Source organism: Mangifera indica, chromosome 6 (assembly GCF_011075055.1).
Source record: "Mangifera indica cultivar Alphonso chromosome 6, CATAS_Mindica_2.1, whole genome shotgun sequence".
Taxonomy (NCBI): Eukaryota; Viridiplantae; Streptophyta; class Magnoliopsida; order Sapindales; family Anacardiaceae; genus Mangifera; species Mangifera indica.
This window is the reverse complement of record NC_058142.1, coordinates 18,732,228-18,757,896: the sequence shown is the minus strand read 5'-3', so window position 1 is coordinate 18,757,896 and position 25,669 is coordinate 18,732,228. Positions and strand designations below refer to the sequence as shown.

General features: G+C 31.8%; 1 protein-coding gene across 1 annotated transcript; it reads right to left on the bottom strand.

Moving 5' to 3' along the window:
• Window positions 1–13,447: 13,447 nt before the first annotated feature.
• On the bottom strand, window positions 13,448–20,881 carry LOC123218881 (copper-transporting ATPase RAN1-like). Its single transcript, XM_044640536.1, has 9 exons — window positions 20,432–20,881; window positions 17,502–18,116; window positions 16,779–17,208; window positions 16,259–16,584; window positions 15,858–15,916; window positions 15,105–15,447; window positions 14,651–14,824; window positions 14,283–14,540; window positions 13,448–14,099 (listed from the first exon to the last, which is right to left on the bottom strand). The coding sequence occupies exons 1-9, from the start codon at window positions 20,720–20,722 to the stop codon at window positions 13,623–13,625; spliced, it is 2,973 nt and encodes a 990-aa protein (XP_044496471.1). The 5' UTR covers window positions 20,723–20,881; the 3' UTR covers window positions 13,448–13,622.
• Window positions 20,882–25,669: the final 4,788 nt, after the last annotated feature.

The following is a 25,669-nucleotide window of genomic DNA, read 5'->3' as shown; positions in this document are numbered from 1 at the left end:
AGTGACAATACACTCAACCAAAAACTAGTTGTGTCAAACGACGAATCTAACAACCTAAATGGTTGTATTTGAACGAGAATGTTAGACACTCAACTCTCACATCTAATAAATGTAAATGAGTAGTATATAAGTGTGTAAATTAGGTTTTAACACAAGCTAATTAGTTTTATATAACATAAATTTCAATCTTCACACTTGTAAATCTAATATATATATATATATATATTCTGGCACATACTTCTATAAATAGATTTAAATGTGTATACTAATATCTTCTTAAAACTAAAAGAAAATTTTGAGGAAAAAAATTGGATGGAAAAAATACAAGCAAATATGTGCTTTGTAACTCTTAGTGACAAAAAACTATAAGTTGAAAATTGGGTGCTTCATCAATCTTAAGAGCTCATCTCGTGGATTATTCTTTTTTTTTTTAAATAATTTTTTCTTAATAATTCTTCCTATTTTTTAATGTTATTATTTCAATCTTACACTGTTAATTTTGCATTGAAATTAAGCACAAACTAACTTATGTTCAAGTTCAGTTTAAATCTACCCATATATAAGATTTTTTTTTTCAAGAAAACAAGTATAAAATCAAAATGCAGTGTGAAAGGACTATAGTTGGTCAAAGATGGACAAATAAAAAGGAGAATTGACTCTAAGAGGATCATTATCTTCATAGGGGGCATAAATTGAGAGTTTTGTAGTCAGTCAAATTTAAAAATGGTGTTATTGTCTTGGTCAATGTTGGCCTCAAAAATGCAAATGCATTTAATTGAATCAAACATTTTCCACGACTTTGATAGATAGCAGGTAATGCCAAGAATTAGTCAATAAACTGAAGGAAAAATAAAACAAAAAATAATCATCCCTCACGATTGGAATATATATATATATATATATATATATATATATATATATATATATATATATATATTCGTATTTCATAGGCTAAAAGGACTATTTCTACTCAAGTTTTAGTTCAATCTAAAAAATATACTAGTGACTTTTCAAAATCTCTAACACCATTCATGAACCAACTACTATTAAAATTTTTAGTTAAGGGTAACGATAAAATCATTATTTTATCAATACTATTAAAAAAAATAAAATTTATTATATTTTTTCTTTAGGTTTTAAAAACTACATTCATATTTCATAGACCAAAGGAGTATTTTCCACCCAAGTTTTAATGCAATTTCAAAAGTATATTCACGATGTTTCAAAAACTCATACATCATCCATGAGTTAACTGCTATTAGAATTTTCAGTTAGAATTAAAGGTAAAATCATTAGTGTATCAATAATATTAAAAAATATATAAAATTTATTAAATTTTTCCCCCTGAGTTTTAAAAACTAACAATTTTACCCCTTTCTAAAGTTTTTTAACTTTAAAAATCATATCCCCCCCTAAACCTAAGGTTTTTTTTTTTCCATCCCTCTGGTCATTATCTATGGCACTGACGACCTCACTTTTTCACCCTAAACCGTCATCATCTTCGTCTATTCACCTCTCCGATCGAATCCACTTGTCCACTATGCTAGACAAATTATCTAGACGACGCATCCAACGGTTTAAGGTGAAAAGAGGAGGTCATCGGCGTTGAAGATAGTAGACAAAAAGGTGAAAAAAATCCTAAATTTTTTTTTGGGTTGTTTTTTTTGGGGGGGGGGGGGGGGAGGAGGGATATGACTTTTCAAAATAAAAAAACTTTAGGGAATAGTGAAATTTTTAAAACTTAGGGGAATAATATAATGAATTTTATATTTTTTTAATATTATTAACAAAATAACGATTTTACTTTTAATCTTACTCTTAGCTCAAAATTCTGACAGCAGTTAACTCATAAATGGGTATTTCAATTTTTGAAACCCTACGAATGTGTTTTTAAAAATTGAATTAAAACTTAAGTGGGAAATAGTCCTATTTCATATTAAAGGTTGTACATTCAAGATTATACATCCAGTATTATTCATCTTGTTATGAATCTAACATTATATGACACAAATGTCATCTTCTAGTCTTTGTAGTTTTTTATTAATATTAACATAATAAAATTATGTACAAACAACTCCTGTTAACATATCTATAATAAAAATATACAAACTAAAGTGATAGCATAATTAGATGACATGATTTTCTTTTTTCTTTCTCACCTCAAAATCATACAATTAGATATTGTTACATTAAATTTTATATAACAAACTAATAAGATTTATTTTTATATATAATAATACTTATACAAGATCAATAACAATAAAATCACATACAAAATAAGTATTAATCTATGTATGAGTAATACTATATATACAAACAAATCTTAGTAATTTATTTATACAACTTAATGTAAAATTATATAATTCAATGATTTAAAGTGAGAGAGAAAGTGAAAAATCACATTACCCAATCACATATTTCTACCTTGATTTGTATAAATAAGTTCGTAAAATTTATCTGCTCACATAATTTTAATTTTTATATATTTCAATCAAATCAATAAAAGAGAAAGTTGAGGCTGGTGATATAAAAAGTCATTAATCAAGAATCATGTTTTTTTTTATCAATAACAACCAATAAAATTTGCATACAAAAAAACACAAACAGAAAATTAAAGATAAAATATCGGGAAATTAAAATAATTACCCCTTTTTTTGGGGCAATAAAAAATTTAACCCAAATTTTGAAATTTAACCGAAAATACTCATATATGAAAAGATTTAAACGAAAATGCCCTAAATATCCTATAAAATACCAAAACTACCCTTCTTAATTAAATTATCCATTTTTTAAGGGTAATAAACAAAATTACCCATAATTTTGGGGTTTAAACAAAATACCCTTATTTTAAGAGATTTAAACAAAAATGCCCCAATATAATACCAAAATTATCCTTCTTTTATTTCTATATAAACCATATATCTTCCTTCATTTTTAATATATCTGAGAGAGATTTCTGGAAAAAGAAAAGAAATTCGTATTTAGGATTTCAAACGAGAAGAGAAAAGTTCGTGATATCAAGATATTTATACCTACTATTACTTCAATCATTATTATTTTATTAATAATACAATTATATATAATATTTTATATAATAAATTATAGTTGTGTGTAAAAAGTGAAATAATAAAAATTACATGGGCTATGTTGTAAATATTATAGTAGTATATGGTGAAATGATATTTTACAATAAAGGATTTTAGAAGTTAGATTAGATAATATTAGAGGATAAAATGATATTTTACAATAAAGGGTGTTAGAGATATGTTAGATAATATTTAGAGTAAAATTATATTTTATAACATAGGGGTAAAGTGATATTTTCACAAATTAGTGTCACATTAATCAAAGTATTTTAATAGTCACAATATATAATTGAATTATGGAATAGGTATAATTGTGCAATAGAAATCTGTAAATAGTATTTTCAGTCATATTATTTATGTTGATTATATATTTTATTGTAGAATTAATCTAAATGACTAGATATGTTTCAATTAGATACAGGGAAAAATGGATAGAAAGGGATAACAATGTTATAAAATATGTTGGAGATAATAGAAAATTGATTAAAATTCCAAAACACACGACATTCGAAGAATTAATCCAAACGGTGAGCGATAAGTGTAATAAAGATCGAAGGATATTTAATATTCAGTTAAGCATGAAACCAAAGCATCTTGACGACGACATTCCATTAGAAATTTCGAATGATGAAGATGTTGAGATTCTTGACAGTCTGTCTAACATTTTTAAAAAATGTGTTCCAGTTTTTTAACAACTACAGTTAATGATTATAATTATAAGGCTCAACAAGTAGATAAGAGTTTACAAGCACGGTGGTGAGTCAAGTAGTTATCCAAAAAATCAAACTATTGATATAAAAGAGATTCAAAATATCATGATCAATTCGAAACAAGAATTTTCAGAAGAAGATTTTGCATATATAAATGATGTTGATGTTGATGCATTATATCGTGCGAAAGACTTTCTTAATGGGAACAAAGAAAAATTTCTAGAGTGGAATGAATTTAACAAAAAGGTTGTGCATGATATTTCAATCGAGGAATCAGAAGTTGAAGAAAAAACACATGTTAATAAAGATATCATAAGTACAAGTAGTTTTTTGAAAACAAATCTTAATGGTGGGAATGTTTGTATTAATGCATTTCATTGGTTACCTTCTTTTCCTGACCAGTCATTTACATCTAAAAGCCCAAGAGTGTCAAGTGATAGTGATTCTCCAAAAGTTGGTACATTATTTTCAAGTAAACAATATATCATTGATGCGATATGTCAAGATACTCTTTAGAGGAGATATCAATTTGCAATGGATAAGTCAGACACGCGTAGATGGGTGGTTAAATGTGTTAATGAAGAATGTAAGTGGCGTGGACGAACAGTTAGGGTGGGTGAAAGTGATAGTTTTAAATTACGTCATTTGGATAGCCATCACACATATTCTAGAGACCAGATATTACCTCATCATAGGCAAGCAGGTGTCCAAGCTTTAGGACAAATTTTGAGGGCCAAATTTATATTAGTTGATTGTGTTTATTGACCAAAAGAGATCATTGTGGATATCGTTGACCAATATAAAATTGATATATCATACGCACAAGCATGGCAGGTGAGAAATTGGGTACTTCTATCATTGAGGAACACACTAGAAGAGTCGTTTATGTTGTTGTCAGAGTATTGTTATAATTTAGTACATTATAATCCGGGAACTATGACACATACACTAACGAATGAGCATGAATGATTTAAATACTTTTAAATCATTTTCCTGACCAGTCATTTACATCTAAAAGCCCAAGAGTGTCAAGCGATAGTGATTCTCCAAAAGTTGGTGCATTATTTTCAAGTAAACAACATGTCATTGATACGATATGTCAATATACTCTTTAAAAGGGATATCAGTTTACAATGCATAAGTCAGACACACGCAGATGGGTGGTTAAATGTGTTAACGAAGAATGTAAGTAGCATGAACGAACAGTTAGGGTGGGTGAAAGTGATAGTTTTAAATTACTTCGTTTGGATAGCCATCACACATATTCTAGAGACTAGATATTACCTCATCATAGGCAAGCAGGCCCCCGAGCTTTAGGACAAATTTTAAAGACTAAATTTATATTAGTTGATTATGTTTATCGACCAAAAGAGATCATTGTGGATATTGCTGACCGATATAAAATTGATATATCATACGCACAAGCATGGCAGGCGAGAAATTTAGTACTTCAACATTGAGGGACACACTAAATGAGTCATTTATATTGCTATAATTTAGCACATTGTAATCTGGAAACTGTGACACATACACTAACGGATGAGCAGGAATGAGTTAAACACTTTTACATGGCATTGGGTTGTAGTATTTATGCATTTCAAAGACATATTCGATCAATCATTTGTATTGGCGCTGCCTTCTTAAAGGATAGATATTTGTATCAATTATTTATCATTGTCATATTAGATGGTAATAATCAGATATATCCATTGGTTTTTGGCATCGATCCCAAGGAAGACCATGACACATGGTGTTAGTTTTTAATAAAGCTAAGGGATTGTTTTGGTGACGTATCTCATTTAGCCATTATTTTATATCGACATGTAAGTATATTTTCTACAATGGTTGAAGTATTCTCTGGTGTGTCCCATGGTTATTGTTGCCATCATCTTCATTGTAACATGTAACCCAAGTACAAGAAGAATGTAAAAGTCGTATAGATGTATTGGAAAACAACTACGACGTACACGGAGTATGAATTCCAAAAGCTAATAAAGTCACTGGCCCATATGCACCCTGATACAGTCGTATACCTGTGTGAGGTGGGTTTCGATCAATGGGCACGGGGCATATTTTTTAAGATATAGGTACAATATAATGACTATCAATATCGCTGAATCGTTTAATACACTAGTCAAATATGCTCGAAGTTTACTTATTATTATGCTAATCGAGTTCATCAAAAGTACATTGCAATGATGGTTTATGAAAGAAGAAATCATCCAAATAAGTACATATTCAAATTCTAACATGTTATAAATGTGTGTATGTAAATTTATACTTAATTATTCACCATATCTATTTGTATTTATATGATTTGCAGATACTTGTACCAGTCTTGTAACACCTTGGGTTAAGGAAAAGATTATCAAACATGTGCGAAAATCTTTAAACTTAGAGATGCATCCTATAACATCTAAACTATACCAGGTTCCTGGTAATGGCCAATATGATGCCCTAGTCGCCTTATAGAGTGGATATGTACATGTAGAAAATTTCAACTATCACAGATTCTTTTCATGCATGTTATTACTGTTGTCAGACATATGAAGCTCACCACTTGCATTCAATGGGTGTGTCTATACTACAGCACCTCTTTTTATCGTACAGTCTATGCGGAGACTGTCAATCCATTATACTTGTCGCTTATAGTAATTATATAAACGGCAAACGCATATAAATGAATCAATATATAGATATGCATATATACATATGAATGAATAAACATATATACATATACAAATGAGATATACTATAATCGTCAATCAATATCCTGAAAAATAGTTGTGTGCCTAAACGCATGTGTAAGCGTAACGAGTTCTCCCCTTCAAAAGATAATGATTGGCAAAGTACTAAGCACTCGATGTATTGTAACATGAACATACCACAATCACTTGATAGGGGCGCTTGTTGTAGTATGTCCACCACCTTATGCAATACAAATGGATCGTCCCATAGACTCTGACTTGTGTGAGCCCAAAATGATATCGTAGCTAGCAAATATGGTATCATCGACGTATACCCCAACATCTTTCGTCTAAATAGCTTCGGATCATTAGTAAAACTCTATAAGGAATTGTAAACTATAATTTTCCATTCCTTCAAATCCAACACCCCTGTCACCCAATGTGCATTATCAAAGTTTATCAGGATAAAAACCTATTGATAAAATATATATATTAGACTTTAATTCAGTATTCCTTGAAAAGTAACTGAGATTCGAATACTAACCTCATTGATCACACCCCAGGATTGTAAATGTAAATCAGGTGGATAATCCACAACCACCAATAGTGTGAAGAGCAAAGGAAACTGGTAATTATACTGATCTTTCATCCATGGGACATACTCATGAGAAATATATCCATCAAAATAAGTTAGAATTGTCATCCAGTTCTAACAAACATTCACAGTATCATCATGTTGTTATCGACGTAATAAACCCAAAAACGAATCCACATATTGTAAAACAAAAAATATAACACCATCACGCACCTGAACAATCTTCTATACTAAAAATAAAATTAATTGATCAAGTGAACTCACCTCGTCAGACAACCATCCAAATGTATCCATGAGTGTACCCCAAAAGGCAATTTTGGTTATTTTTCCTATGCCTATACATGACGTTTCTCAAAAAGATTTGGCTCTGCATCCAGTGACCTCGTCATCTTGAGAGGCAATATCGATCACCTGTTTTCCCTTGTTTAGTGTGTTGAGATAGACCAAACAGAAATCTTATTGTAATAGCAGATCAAAGGTAAATGACAATTGATATTAACAAAAGTAACAATTTGCAATGATTATTCCAACAGTTTATCTCAACCTCCACTCAAGGTGATAATGGGGCATCCTCATAGGGTGATTCATCGTCGTCGGTGATATTCTATAACAATATTAATATTTCATATTAGTAAATCAAACTGTTTAACAAAAATTATAAAGTATACAATTAACAATATATATACCTCTAATGTCAAAACAGATGTTATAATGGGATCCCTAATTGACGTGGTCTCCTCAACATTGGGACACTATCGTAATATCGATAGTAAGGAGTTAACAGAAAATCATAATATCACAATATTAGAATATGTATAATCGTTGGTATACATACATCTACTTTTGGGGTCAATGTCATCTCTAGATCCCCCATTGGTGCAGTCTCAAAAACTCAGGTTGTTGTCACAATGTCGACAATAATAAGTTTAAAGAAAATTGGTAATTGAATGTGTAAATAAAATATAATATTAACAATCAATATTATACTTACAGAAATCATCACAGAATGTGTCGACGGGAAAACTACGTGAGGTGATCTATCATCGCCGACATCCTGTAACAGTATTAACAATTTATATTGGATCATCAAAGAGTCATGTTTATTGAGATTAACAAATGCACAGTCGATGGTATACGTACATCTACTTTTGGAACCGATGTCATCTATGGATCCTTCATCGATGCAGTCTCAAAAAAGTCAAGTTGTTGCCACAATGTCGATAGTAACGAGTTTAGAGAAAATTGATAATCAAATATGTAAATGAGATATAATATTAACAATCAATGTTATAGTTACCGGAATCATCACAGAAAGTGTCGATGGGGAAATTATGTGAGGTGATCCATCATCACCGACGTCCTGTAACAATATTAATAATTTATATTGGTTCATCAAAGAGTCACGTTCATCGAGATTAATAGATGTACAGTCGATGGTATATATACATCTTCTTTTAGAGCCGATGTCATCTTTAGATCCTCTATCGATATAGCCTCAGAAACATCAAGTCGTTGTCACAATGTTGATAGTAACGAGTTTAGAGAAAATTGATAATCGAATATGTAAATTAGATATAATATTAACAATCAATATTATACTTACCGGAATTATCACAGAAAGTGTCAACGGGAAAACTGTATGAGGTGATCCATCATCACCGACATCTTGTATCAGTATTAACAATTTATATTGATTCATCAAAGAGTCATGTTTATCAAGAATAACAGATGCACAGTCGATAGTATATCTACTTTTAGAGCTAATGTCATCTCTAGATCTCCCATCGGTGTACCCTCAGAAACGTCAGATCGCTGTCACAATGTCGACAGTAATGAGTTTAGAGAAAATTGATAATCGAATGTGTAAATGAGATATAATATTAACAATCAATATCATACTTACCAGAATCATCACAAAAGGTGTTGATAGGGAAACTGCGTGAGGTGATTCATCATTGCCAACACCCTATAATAGTATTAACAATTTATATTGGTTTATCAAAGAGTCACGTTTATCAAGATTAACAGATGTACAATCAATGGTATACATATATCTTCTTTTAGAGTCGATGTAATCTCTGGATCTTTTATTAATGTAGCCTCATAATCATCAAGCCGTTGTCATAATGTTGACAATAACGAGTTTAGAGAAAATTGATAATCGAATGTGTAAATTAGATATAATATTAACAATCAATATTATACTTACTGAAATCATCATAGAAAGTGTCAACGGGGAAACTGTGTGAGGTGATCCATCATCGCCAACGTCCTGTATCAGTATTAACAATTTATATTGGTTCATCAAACAGTCATGTTTATCAAGATTAACAGATGTATAGTCGATAGCATATCTACTTTTGGAGTCGATATTATCTCTAGATTCCCATCAATATAGCCTCAGAAACGTCAGACCGTTGTCACAATGTCAACAGTAACAAGTTTAGAGAAAATTGATAATCGAATATGTAAATAAGATATAATTTTAACAATCAATATTGTACTTATCGGAATCATCACAGAAGGTGTTGATGGGGAAACTGTGTGAGGTGATTCATCATCGCTGACGTCCTATAACAGTATTAACAATTTATATCGGTTCATCAAAGAGTCACGTTTATCAAGATTAACAGATATACAGTCATGATATACGTATATCTATTTTTAGAGCTGATGTCATCTATGGATCCTTTATCAATCCATCCTCAAAAACTTCAGATTATTGTCATAATGTTGATAATAACAAGTTTAAAGAAAATCAATAATCGAATGTGTAAATGAGATATAATATTAACAATCAATATTATACTTATTGGAATCATCACAAAAGGTGTTGATGGAAAAACTATGTGAGGTGATCCATCATCGTCAACGTCTTGTAACAGTATTAACAATTTATATTTTTTCATCAAAGACTCATGTTTATCGAGATTAATAGATGCACAGTCGATAATATACATACATCTACTTTTGGAGCCGATGTCATCTCTACATCTTCCATCGATACAATCTTAAAAATGTTAGGCCACTATGACAATGTCGATAGAAACTCGTTAACAAGTAATCAATTAACGATTATTGAATTCGGATATAACATTTACAAACAACGTTATAATTACTTGAACCATCATAGAAAGTGTCACTAGAAAAACCTCATGTAATGATATATCATCGCCTCTATCAAAAGTCAATATAGAATCTCCTCTAGATAGTCCCTCATCAAACAACTGACGTTGTAATAATTTCAATATTCACGAGTTAACGGAAAACAAAAAGTATTTCTAAAGTATCATTTCCAATATACTTAGAACATTTAGCACTCACATTGATAGTAGGTGGAGACGAGAATGTCGGAACCCCTATCAATAATCCATCCCCATCGTCACAAGAAGACTGTAACAACATATACAATTATTATAGGGTTTACATTGTTGCATATATAAATAGATGGAATATCTAGTAAATTATTAACTTTTTTACCTGTCAGACAGTATATGTGTGGTGATGAAATCATGTCTCCTCTGTACGAGTCATTATATCCTTTATATGACTCAATATATCCTCCATACGAGTCATCCTATCCTTAATCTGACTAAACATATCTTCTATTCTAGTCTTCATACCAGTGAATTGATCTAAGATAAGATTTTTCCATCAAGTCAATACAGCATCAAAGTAATGAATGAAAAAATCTGGTCTATTGACAGAAGGATCATCTGATGTGTTTTCAATGGTAGGGGGCAAAGGCACAGGCTTCGGTGATATGTGCTCACCGACAGGGGGGTCACTGATCAAACAAGGTCCAGTGAGAAGAGGTTGAATAGGAGCTTCAGTAGAAGGAGGAGCAACGATCGAAGAACTAACGTTAGGAGGACTCGATGATGCATCTCCTGATGACATCAAGGGTGATGTGGACGAAGAAGATTGGTTATCTGACATCTATGTGTATCGAACGATATTATCATACCAATTTATACCTTTCTCTACAAGAGATAAAACTAGTGGGAAATTAACATCATCCTGCAAAATTTTTTTTATGTGCACTTTGTTATTATACCTTATACATATGTTAATCAATAACAAATTAATACTTACTACATCTCTAGTGGAGACAATTGAGATAAAATCTCATCCCGGAATATCTTTCGTGTGTCATCTCAATATTCGGATAGCTCCTAAAACTGACGAAATATCCACCTATCGATGTAGTGAGTCCAATGTCTCGTATATCCAAAACTGCAATTTCAACTTAAATCGGTTATTATATATATTTACAATCGTATTAAATCAATTTTATTTTAATCAAAATTTTTTTAAAATTAATAAATGCCACAATTACCTGAAACGCTAGTGGAAATCCCATGATACTATACTGTTTAAGCTAGTTTTCCTTCTTCTTTCTCACGTCGAAATCTATAGAAATTCAGGAGATATTATCACATATGGAGCAATATGTCATCTACCACACCCATACTCCCCATGGGTATGTATTAAACCTATCAAGATTATCAGCCAATTGTAATATCTTCTGCGGAATTGTTTTCTTCAAATCACTTTCTAATAACCTCATGTGAAGATAAAACTACAGCATTAACTTTACTGCATCAGTATCGTCCTCCCCCCACTACCTCTACTAGAAAACACGACTCAAATCAACATATATAACTAACTTATACCAATGAAAATATGTCTGAAGGATCCGATCTATGGCCTTCGATGGAATATAGATGTCAATATCTATCATATAACTGAATCAAAGGTTTGTCATAATGGCAAACTCATACGGACTGAATTTTACATCCACATCATTAACTCGAAACCATAACTTTTCTCTCGAGGTCACCTTATTTACCGCTCTAAGGATGAATGAGTGTATTAAAACCCCATTAAATCGGTTATCCTTCGAGTCCAAGAAGTGTCCGAAACAGGTACGTCGAAAAATTTGTAATTGCCTCTTTGTTAATAATTTTTTAATCACAACTCCTACATCTTTATATCCACGTGTAGTAACTTGAGCCTTGAAGTGTTTTTCGAAAGGAAATCGCATTTTATCCCTGTCTTCATACCTTTTCTCTTTTGTTCAGCTCCCTGTATCAAAATTAAACTATGATCATATTAAATTTATATCAATTTTATATCATAAATTATTCAATTCTAAACATAGAGACCTTATTCAAAAAAATAAATATCGAATTCGAATTCTACACGTCAAAAAACCTTAAGATGCACAAATTTAAATTTGCTCCTTATATGAAAAATATTAAAAAAGCCTTAAAATTTTGCATACTATCATTCTGCCCCCTAAATCCAACCACAAATTCGCGTGGCGGATAACTTTGGAAAAGCACATTTTGCCCCCACCACACAAATTCGCTTGTCAACCGCAAGAATTCATGGGTTGACCGTCACCTCGCGTGTCAACCAACTTTTCGAATTTATATTTCGCCCCACCACACAATTAAAACTCGCATTTTCACCCCCAATCACACGACTTCGTGTGGTCCATGAAGTTTAGAAAATGCACAAAACTTTTCTGTCTTGGACAAATCTCACCACACGAATTCGTGTGGTCAACGCGTTATTCGCATGGTCACTATCGAATTTGTGTGGTTACATTTCACTTCCCAAACTTCATTTTTCAAACTTTATTTCAACAATAATCAATTTTATATCTAATCTAACACAAAAGCCCTAAAAAAATTTATTAAAATCACCAACAAATCAAACAATTTCATCAAATTTTTCAAATCGGAACCCTAACGCTAAACACACAAATTTCATATCAAATCGCATAAATTTTGAACCAAAATACATAAAGAGACGACAAGGATTGTTTTACTAACTTTTTTGTCCATTTTCATCAACGGAAACATCGCAAAAATTGCCTGAGAAAATCAAAGGTGTCGACTGCGCGAAAACATGTGTTTAAATTTACTGTTTTTTTGTGTCTGATGGCATAACGCGTCGTTTTCGTCGATTTTGATATGAATGATATTTTCGCCTCTACACAACTATAAGGTATTTTCGTTTAAAATTTAAATACAGGAGTAATTTTGTTTTGCCCCCTTAACTTTGGGGCAATTTAATTAATTTCTCTAAAATATCACTTAATCACACACAAGAAGTTAAAATAAATTGTTTGCATATGTAATTCTACTCTCAAACAAATACCAAAAACTACTAAAAGAACATCATTTATTTTTTTATAATTCAGAAATCCCTCAAACTTCATTAAGATAATTACAATCTACAAAGAAACATAAGATACTGAAAGAAAAACCAAATATGGGAACAAAATCAAAATATATATTGTTTTAAAAGAAAACTGCCACAGCCCTTCCGAGAGGGAGGAGAAAGTGAGGCAGGAGCTTGAATAAAAGGAGCATGATGAGGATATTATAAAACAACCAACAATTTACATTTTATGGGGTGGTAAAATTACAGCCCCATCTTGTGGAAAATGTCAAGTAAAAAAGAAAAAAATACAACAAAATTGAGAAATTTAAGATTCACTCACTCATATTATCCAATTTTAATTTCCTTTTCACTCTACAGTAATTTCTAGTATAGTTGTAAGTCTTGGTTTTTTGTATCTCCTAAGAAGCAATGAAGAGCATACAACACTAACAGAAGACAGAGCCATACATGCACCAGCCGCCCATGGTGGCAACATGATTCCTAGGGCTGGGAAGAAAGCACCAGCAGCAATAGGAATTGCAACAATGTTGTAGGCCATGGCAAATACATAATTCAACCGAATGCGAGCAAAGGTTCTTCTGGAGAGGTCAATGGCAGTGATTACATCTTCTAGGTTATTCCGCATCAAAACATAGTCTGCTGCTTCAATGGCAATATCTGTACCTGCTCCAATTGCCATACCAATATCAGCAGCAGCCAGAGCAGGTGAATCGTTGATCCCATCCCCAACCATTGCTACTATGCTTCTGTCTCTTTGAAATGATCGGACGGCATCAGCTTTTCCTGCTGGCATAACCTCTGCCATCACATCTTGAATGCCAACCTGCCAAAAAACAAATAATTTTAACTCATGCTTCAAACAGATTATAAAATTTTTCAATGCAGGTTAGACATTGGATATCGATTTCTAGCAATAATTAATTCATTATAGCCGGAATGAAATTTGTAAGTCAAAATTCCAGACATGGGATTTAAAGTTAAAACAAATAGAAGACTATACACAAACCTCTTTAGCAACAGCCCTCGCTGTCCTCAAATTATCTCCTGTCACCATGACTGGTCTCACACCCATTTTCATAAGGCCCTCCACAACCACAGCAGATTCTCTCTTTAGTGGATCCGCAACCCCCAGAACACCAATTAAGTTATCATCTAATGCTACAAGGATGCCTGTCTTTGCACTTTCTTCCAATTCTACAAGAAAACTTTCTACATGGGTTGGAATGGTGATTCCATTTTCAGTCAGCAACTTCCGGTTACCCACCTGCTCAGGAAACATATAGCCTTCTATTAAGAACCTTAGAAAATAATTAAGAAAATTTCTCGAAATCTCAAAGTACAGTCAATAACAATCTTGTTAGAGCAAAAACTCACCAAAACACGTTTTCCTTCTATAAAGCACTGTACACCTCTCCCTGGCAGAGCAGAGAAATCTGACACATCAAGAAGCCATCCAGTAATGTTGGAAACTGTGTCTTGATCTTCAAGAAAATGATAATGGCGTGCATACTCCACTATTGCCCTTGCCAATGGATGTTCACTGCTAGCCTATTAAATGGAAGAAGAAAAATTACTTTTGTTGACAGCCTTCTGTTGCCTACTATTTTAAAAAGGATTTCCCTCCTTTAGCACCACAAAATTGAATCATACGTAAGTAAATATATTCAAAAAAGAAAGCAAAACAAAGATCGGAATCCCTTTAGTACAAAATTGAATGGGACAACTTGCTATTGCAGCATATCACTCTAATTTATAGCAGACTTAAGCTCTTTGAGAAAACGGGAGGATATGGGACCAGCAAAAGGTTAGTCAAGCTAACTGAAGTTACCTCTGCAGAAGCCACAAGTGTAAGAAATTCACCACGATCCATTCCAGAGAAAACCTGTGCAGTTGTAACTGTGGCTTTCCCTTGGGTTAGGGTACCTGTTTTATCAAATATCACGTACTTAACCTTCTGAGCTCTTTCCAAAGCATCACCTCCTTTAATAAGAACACCATTATTGGCCCCAACGCCAGTTGCAACCATGATGGCAGTAGGTGTGGCCAAGCCAAGAGCGCATGGACATGCAATTACCACTACTGATATAGCAAACATGAGAGCAAAAACAAAATAATTGCCATTTGCAGGCAACCACCTTTCCGGGTATGCTCCAGCAACTCCACCAATATACCTACAAACAATAACAAAAAACATACAATTAACTGGAGGTATATACCATGGTGATGGTCTCAACATTCCAACAACTTCACAAATTTACTGTCAAGAGAAGATGCTAGAATATTACGTTGTCGACAATGTCACCAAAGATCCCAAAAGCTTAAAATTGTTTTACTTAGAGCATGCAAACAGCAGTATTTAACTTTCACACTCATGTATTTGGCTAAATTTAATGGACTTATCAGTGAATCCAAAACATGCTTGCAGGTTCTAAGACATGGACAACTTGCTTTGTGTTATAATTCAATTGGCGACAGGATATAAACACAAGACATTCTGATGAATTTAACTTTTGAGACCCTAATGATCCCATAGAATTTTTAAGTAAAAAGGAAAGAGCTCAAGAATGTTATTTGAACTTACCAGCCAAAAAAGGTCAACAACGACAAAGCAACCACTGTAGGAACGAAAATGCTTGCAACCTGCATGTCAAAAAGAAAAGATGATATTATAAAAAAGAATTGAGTTTATAACAGTTAGCAATCTATTATTAGACATTTAAAAAATTATAACTGATACTTATGTATTTGGCAGATGGTTTCAGCATTCCTCTTCCAACTCCATTTTACATAGCAATATCAATATCAACTTATCTTCCTATATATCTACATATCTGAGATTACATTCAAGACATATTTAATTATTCACATTTGCAACCAAAGCATGATAAAGGGATTGACATATAATAGTTCAGATTGTGCTTACATGAAAGGCAAACTATTTCAAAAACTAACAATGTGAATTAACTGAATATATGAACTCACAAAATCGGCAAACTTCTGAATGGGAGCTTTTGACATCTGGGCCGTCTCAACCAAACTAATAATCTGACTTAAAACTGCATCAGATCCTACTTTGGTGGCTTTAATGTGAAGGGCACCATTTAAATTTATTGTACCCCCAATAACTGATGAATCAATCTCCTTTGGAACTGGTTTAGCCTCCCCGGTTATCATACTCTCGTTAACATAACTTGTACCCCATACCACAATACCATCCGCAGGAAGCTTAGCACCAGGAAGAACCTTTAATGTGTCACCAGGCTGAATTAGCAAAGCATCTATTTCTCTTTCACCGATACACTTTCCTCCTAGAAACCAATAAATCATATAGCTCAGTTTTTTATGTCAAATTCCATATTTTCAGCATCACATAAATCTACCCTGTGCTTGGATATCCTTCTTAATTAAACTTAAAATTTGACCATTCAATATCAGATAATGAAAGTTAACGAAAGTCTTAACAGTTTTGAGGGAAGACACAAAAGAGAGAAAAAGAACTTACCTTTGTCTTTGACAACCAACAGTGCTGTTGCTGGAGCAAGTTCAATTAACTTCTTGATAGCATCTGATGTTTTCCCCTTTGCAAGACTTTCCAAATACTTCCCCAACAAAACAAAAGTTATAAGCATGGAGCTAGTTTCAAAGTATGTGCGAGACCAAAACCCTGTAAGTGCCCCATATAGAAGTGCACCAACAGAGTAGAAGTAAGAAGCTGAAGTTCCCAACGCAACCAAAACATCCATGTTAGTTGAACCATTTCTTAGAGCTCTGCCAGCAGCAATGTAGAAACGCTTCCCAATAACAAATTGAACAACACTCACCAATACCCATTTCAACCAATCACCCATTAGGAAGGGTCCACATCGCCAGAGTATTAAGGCATCCAACAATGGTATGTAAGGACAAATTACTTGTATGAGAAAGACAGGAATCTGGACCAAATTTAAAGTGCAAAAAGTTAGTATACAAATACAAACATCTATAAAGCCAGCTACATATTAATGATCTATTTTAATACAATATAAAAAGATTGTTTACGATGCTAAATTCCTGCAAAGAATCAATGCCTTCTCTTACTGAACTTGTTAAGGTAAAAGCCAAAATGCAGTGTATATATGTTCTTCAATGCAAAATTTTCAATGGGGCCCACACAATAAACATGTGTGTAGAATACATGTTGCAGTTATGTATGTTGGTAAGGAGGGAAAGAAAGGAAAAAACTCACACTGAGAAACAAGCTTGAGGTGAAAAGTTGAAACATATTTGCTGTTTCCTCAACATCTCTAGAAGTCATTCTTGCATATGGGTTCATAACACGTAATTTAAACTTTCCATCACTTCCTGCCTCAATCCCCTCAACTATGGATCTTGAATTGACAAGTTCAGGATCGAAAAGAACTTCTAGTTCTCCTGATATTCTGTCAAAACAAAATTGTCTCACTCCTTTAAAGTTGCTAAGTATACCTTCTAAGATATGTACATCCAACTCAATGAACACTCCAGTAACCCCAAGTACTATTTTATCTTGTTCACTGCTCTGTACAAATGAACCTTCAAAACCAGCATCTTCAATTGCATTGACTATATCCTCTTTACTAATTCTAGTAGGATCATACTCAACCTCCCCTAATGAAGTAGCTAAAGCAACTACTGCCTTTCTGACACCAGGAAGATCCCTCAAAATACCTTCAACAGAGTTCACACAGGCAGCACATGTCATACCCCCAATTGTAAACTGCCCCATTAGTGTTCCATGTGACTTTTGACCAGATGTACTTGGCTCAGTTAGTATTTCGGCCTCAAATCCTGCATCCTCAATTGCATTCTTTATGTCCTCTTCCTATATATGCAGTCAAGAATATCAGTAAAGAAACCACATTCAACTTCTGAAGACAATCAACAGTTAAAACAAAAGCCCAGGAGAAATTTGACAGAGGGAAATTAACGTAAAGTAAACAGTGTCCTCTCAAAAAGCAAACACGTGTGACAATTCTCACATCCCTAGCACACATATATGCAAGTGGATGTAGAACATGGTTAGTGAATAAGTTTAAATGTATTCAGGTCAACCAGACAGAATCCCAAATGGAGTATGAAAAACTATATACGATTTTATGCCCGCTGATTTTCAATACTGATCCAAATGTTATGTTTTAAATCTGTGTATAAATCTTTAAAATCTTTCTTCTATACAACGAAACCATATCCATAAAGCAATGCCCTTCCATCCCACTCAACTACATATCGAGTTTGGGAATTCAAGATATTAGTCTCCATGAAAACCAGTTTATAGGGGTCAACTTGACTAAATCATATGCCTCAAAGGTTTGATATTATCTCCAACAGCTCCCTCTCTTTTGACTTGACTGGATAGGAAAATATAGCACCAAAGAAAAGTGAAAGCTGTAATCTTCCTTCCTTTTTTTTTATACTTTTTTTGGGTGGGGGGGTCTTCAGGATTTGGAAAATCTAGGATTTATGCAAGTAACTTTTATTTGGCTAATGTTAATCATGACTGCAACAAATTTTAAACAAAGAAAAACACACAAAAGAAACATCATCAAGTGCAGTAATAACTGTCAAAAGAGAGTTTTGATGACAAGGAAAACTTTATTTTAATATTAATCATGACAGTAACCCAAATGCAAGCAGGCAGCATTCAAGCATGCACGTATGCATGCACACAAATACACATCATTTAACCCTTCAAATGGATGCAAGCATGAGGACAATAATATCCAAAGACACAATCCATAATCATTTTTTCAACAATCAGCAACACCGACTCTACTTCAATTAAAGATTAAAGCTAAACAATAACAACAGCTTTAGCCCACAACCTACTATGCAATAACCCAAGACAGTCCATGACAAAAACTTATGATCCATAATTAATCAAACAATCATAAGAGATTGAGGCATCAACAGAAAAAAAATGAACTCGAAATCCAGCTCAAGAAACCTTAATTCTGATTCAATTTCCATAACTTATCTGTAATCAAAAAATTAAAACAAGTTACAACATGATTACTGGACATTTATCCAAAAAATATGTGATTATGACAAATTTACTAATCAGAAAAGAAGACATCTCATAAAACCTTACTTTCTAAGAGCTAAACCCAACCAATTTACCTATCCGCTATAGATAAATGAACTCAACTAATCCCAAATTATAATTAAGAACTTTTACATTAGAAAATTAACAATATCATGATTCAACCAGCCAGTAATGATAACCAAAAAAAGTTGATCAACTTAAAAAATGAAATCCAATACATGAAGCTAAGACATAAAATAAAGTACCAAAAACCCAATCCTGCTCCAACTTTAAAAACATAAAACAATTGATTTATTGAAATGCACCACATATGAACATCCAAACTAATTTAATTTTCAATGATCAAGCAAAACCAGGACTTGCTTATTATATCAAAAACCTGAGAAAGGACCTATTAATCATAGAACTACACTAAGCCACTATCTAATAAATCACCAAAAAGTAATCCAACGAAAACAAACAAAGCCACAATACAACAAAACTTGAACAGATTAAATCAACTTGTAGCAACAACCAATATTAACTTTACACCTGAAAAAGAGGCTTTCCAGTTTTTCAAAATGCATAAGCTAGCCTGTCATCTATGACCCAACACAGAACACACAACAACCAAAACAAAAAATAGAAACTTAATTTCAAGAACATGAAAACATCACTAACCTATCATCAAAAATAAAAAATTAACATTAAGTTCCAATTTTAGAAACTAGCACCAAAAACAATGAATCACAAAGAAAATTAACACAAATCAAAGTCATCACTACCTTGTTAAACACATTCAGTTTTTTTTTTTCCAAACACAAAAACTACACCAAATTGTGACAAATGAAAGCAAATATGATTCATAATTTCTCATAAGAAATTTACAAAGAAAACAATCCACGAACATTTTTCATAAGCAAAAACAACCACCTTTTAACATCAACAACATAAAGCACCAATTTTCAAAAGCTAACACTAACCCATTATCGAAACCCACCAAGTTCAATCACCCAAGAAAAAATAAATTAAACCAAATCAAACTCTACTAAACAACCTCAAAATTGCTGTCTTTTTCAAAAAAACTAAAAGCAACCCATATCAAGCTACCTCACCTTAACCAAATTAGGATCATAAACGACATCAGCTTTGTTCTGCAACAAAGCAACAGAGGCTTTAACCACTCCGTTGACCGCCTTCAGAGCTCCTTCTACGGAATTCGAGCAGGCGGCACACGTCATCCCCGTGACACGGACGTGAATTCGGCTCATACCCTCTTCTATTCTCATCAAATTGTCCCCACTTTGGTCGTAAGAATCCAAAAGCCGCACGTCCTCCATGTCATCATCAGACCGGCTCGACCCGTTGACCTGTGTGAGCTGCAAGTCCCTGATGCTCGGCGCCATTTCAAAACACGAAAAAAGCACCACCGAGCATACGAAGAGAAAGGCTTCTAAGGGAGAAAGTTGGAGAGAAAGGGAAAGAGCAATAAGATTTAGAGAGATAAAATGGAGGGATTTTCAGAAAATACAAATAAAGAGAAATAAGAGAGAGAAGTTTCCGAGGGAGCTGGTGAAGACAGCAATATTTTAACTAAAGAGGATGAAGGTGGGATTTGTCAAATTATTATTTTACCCCTGAACTTCGATTTTCTTACAAGTAAGGATTTTTTTTCTCGAGTTGTACTAACAAATTGGTGGCTTTGTACTACACAGGTTTGCGTGGCCGTGTCAAAATGGAAATAAATTTTAATTTTTTTATATATAATTAGAGAATAAATTTCAAGATTGACTAATCGAAATGATTTGATAATTTTTTAAATTGAATTAAATTTTTAGTTTAAAAAAATTATAAATCAAAGTTACACTTATTTGAAAATTAATTAAATTTAAATTAAATCAAAAATATTAATTAATCAAACTAATTTTTTGATTAATTGGTTAATTCATTTAATAGAGTCCAACCATCAAAGCTCACTGTTAAAGTTAGTGAAATCTGCTGTTTGGATACAAACATATTAGAAGACATTAGAATGTATATTCATATTCATTTTATAAAATTATAAATCCAACTTTGAATCCTCTCATTCCATGCCCAAGATTCCAGCTGATAACCTTTTATATACAAGTATTTGTATTTTGAATGTAATATTAAAAAACTTTCATTATTATTATTATTTGATTTGTTTTATTTTAAATATTTATATTAATTAAGGTTAAATTCAAATTAAGTTTATTTTAGCTCGAATTAAAATTTGGTTTGAATAAGTACAAAATAATTCAACCCTAAATAAGCTTGAGCTTGAGATCAAAGTTGCAAATTTGAGCTAAGTTGTTTGTCAAACTCATAAATTAAAAATTTTAATACAAAATTATGTCATTTTGATCAATATATATTAAAACGACGTCATGTAATAACAAATTAGTTAAAGCTCAAGCTCAAACCGAGTTTAAGCTCATTTACAGCAAGCTCGACGAACCCAAATTTGAATTTGAGTTGAAACTTCATTTTTGTAAATTAAATCAAGTTCAAATTTGATTTAATTTGAATTTCTTTAATGTTAGTGCTATTAAAATATGTTATTTATTTTGAAAATTAAGAAATGGTTTAATATTATTATTTTATTCCATTATTATATTATAATTTCAAGAAGGTCAAACTTTCTTTTAGTTGAACTACCAACTTCCAAGTTAGTTTTTCTTTTATTCTCCTTGGGACATTTGAAAATATTTGTTTACACATTTTGAAAAAAAATATTAATAACATTTATAATATCAAATATACAAGCCACAAATCAATGGAGGGGGTTAATTAATAATTAAATAAGAAATTCTTATGTTATAAACATATTAATTATTAAAATCCTTATATATTAAAAAAAAGTTATATAATTTAAGATAAATTTAAATTAATGTTTTAGTTTGGACAATTCATCGTAAGTTTGGCTCTTTAATAACTTTTATGTTCATAATGTTCACTTTAATAATATAATCTTTTTTATTGACAATCTTTTAATGATAATATATACCTTAAACAAATACTCAAACCAATTTTGAATATATCCTTCTTTAGATATTTTTTCACCTTAATTCCACCGTTATTTACAAATTTAATATTCTTAAATATTGATAGGGCCGTGACAATTCAGCTATATATTTAAAAATTAGGTTCTGACAGTGTTTTTTTTTTTTAATTTCATATACTTGTATTACACTAGAAACTATATATGTACATATATAAAGAGAGAGAGAGGGTTTAACTACCGTCTAAAATAAGAAAGAATAATGTGGGAAATAAATAAAAAAATAATGAGAAGGTACTGAGAGGGTATTTCGGGAAATGTGAAATTTTGTTGCTGGTTTTGCGTAGAGGATTACCGCTAGCGTGTCGTAGAGTAGTTTTGTTATTGAAAACGACAGTGGTCAGAGAACAAGGCAATTAAAGTTAAGGCAGGCTGAACGGTCCACGCTTCCGGCTTAAGCTACGCAATGCAAATAATAAAGTCTTCGAAAGCTCGCCCTTTCCTTTGAAAATGTCTTTCTACTTCGGTACAATCATCGAGGTCAAAAAGGTCATTATACTTTAAAAATAACCAGAGATACGTTCCCATGCTGATATGTAAATCAATCACTCTGTCTCCATCGTGTGACTATATAAATTTATTTATACGTATAATATTTACCATATACATGTGAAATATTGTTAATTATAAAGTTAAAACTGGAAAAATAATCGGATAGAGTCTGCCCTTCGTTTATTTACATGGCATGGCTGGCAAGGTACAAGATCTAAGCCCACCAAGTAACTGATGAGAGTATAAGATTTCTCTTGGATGTGAGCAGAACATTTTTTATATGAATAATATTTTATACATAAAAGATAGTTATTAACTGTTATAAAAAAAAAAAATTGATGTCTAATTATATAATTAAATGATTTAATTGTTTATCTTCTTTCAAATTGATCCAAAGTGCGTTTGAATTAATCCAAAATTATTGGTTTCCTTCCACAACACAAATTTGCCCTGCACTCTAGACGGTGATTTATTATTGGATTAATTAATAAATCATTCAATAACTTTAGGAGGTGTTTTAGGTATACGTATTTATAATCACCTTTTCATTCTCATCTTTTGAATTTGATTCATTTTATTTCAACTTTAATCACAATTGGACTACCCAATACATTGCTTGCATGCATAACCAAAAACTCTTTATTCGGTCACTAAAGAGAACAAACAAGCAAATGAATCCAATTTTTCATCCATTAGCAAACTTTTACTATTTTATTGCAAAGATGACTTTTTTTCCACTAACCAATAATAACCCAACAAAACAAAAAACAAAAGAAAGAAAATTCCACTAAGAAGAACAAGACAACTCATTAAAATCAATCAAAGAAATTAAAATTCTACCATGTTGTGGCAAAACGTGGGAATGATTTGGCACCCAAATGCATGGACCATTTACGGATGTAAATTAAGTCAAGTTGCAAGCTTGAGCTTGCTATGGTCAGCTCAACGAGTTTCCGAGCTCACAAATAAGCTTGAATAAAATGTTAATAAATTTTAAAAGTTTTAAATTTTATACTTACACATCTAAAAATCTAAAAATAATAATTGGGAATAAATGGGTAAAGACAATTATCCCCATTTATATCCTTGCAGGATAGGATATATCATCGTCTCCACTATAAAGATTACAAAGAATTTATGCCACCTACTCGTAAAGAATAATTCTCTCTTTATCCCCTGTCTCATATGCTTAATTACTATTATAATAATATCATTTAATAATTAAAAATATAATAGATATTTTTAAAAATTATAATTTATAAATAGCTAGGTGATAATAAAGGTATGGGGTGGGGATATATCCATCATTATCCCAATTTTTTGGGATTGTTTTTATCTCCATCCGGCTCTTCATCCTTACCCATATCAAAAATCTTTTTCATATATGGGATGATGTAAAAATCATATTTTTAGGATTAAGTCCTATTAGAATCTTATTGTCTACGTAAGTTATGTGCATATAAGAATAAGAAATTATGTTTTCTATTAATGTTTTGTTCATGGATTATTGCAAAATGACATTATATTTTATATATATATATATATATATAGAGGTTGTTGGGTTGGGAATTGTCTAACATCTCCCAACAGCATAACATTTCCCTAACTTAGTAGGGAAATTATATTACTTTTTTAGTAGAGAGAATATAATTAGGTCAATTTGCTGAAGATAATTCATCAAATATATAACTTTGAATAAATGAATACAATATATAACTTCAAAAATATTTGAAATAAAAATTATAAGACCTTAATTAAATAAAGTGGATTTAAGTTAGGTCAAATATAAATAAGGGTCAATTTAATTTGGGTTTAATTTCATAATAACTAGTTTGAATTTGAACTCGATTTATTCAAATTAGCAATCAATAATGCAAGAGAAAGGAAAAAGTCATTAGAAACAAAAAATAATTGTTAAAAAAGAAAAAAAAAAAAAGAATTTGCAAAGAAGAAAAAGACTCCTCGACGAGGCGATCTCTAGTATGACATGGCAACAAGACATCAATCTTCAATCAAACTCAAGCTTGACTAATTCGATCAGTAGAGTTTCAGCCAATTCGACCCAAATCAATCTCGAATCCATTATTTAAAAAAAAAGTAAAAAGTGCCTCCCTTTCGCACCTAATCCATTAAAAATGTTATAATCAATTGTTGGTGTTGTCATTTTACAGAATGAATGTCAATTTCAACGGTTGAGTTGATTGATTCGTAATTAGTTAAGGTTTTGGTGCAAGGTGGTTGACCAAATAAAAGACTAGTTATCTGGGTTTTATGGCAATTGAGATTCAGAGTCAACTGTCAAATGAAGGGGCAGTTTGTTGAGTTTAGTTGCAAGCAAGCAATCAAACAAACAATCATATATTTGTTAGGCATTTTCTCATACAATTTATATGCAATGTGGAGAAGTTACTCCTTCAGCTGAGATAGTTGGTTAGGCCTGCTTATCAACTCCAATTTCAAGCCAATTCAGGCTCGAGTCTTAAATGAGTCAAATTTGAATTGAAATTGATAACTTAACTCATTTTACCCTCCAATAATATTATTCATCACTTTTTAGCTCAAATCAGCTTCTATGCACATGTATGATATTAAAAAATTTCTGGGTGTATTTTTTTAATGAAAACAAATCAAATATTTGGTTTGAATTTAATTTATTTGATTAGAGTTTATATCGAATCCAACTCTAATCAAAACCAATAATTTAATATAATATTTATGATGCTCCATATCATTTCATATAATATAATTTGAATAAAAGCAAAATTAAGACAATAACTAC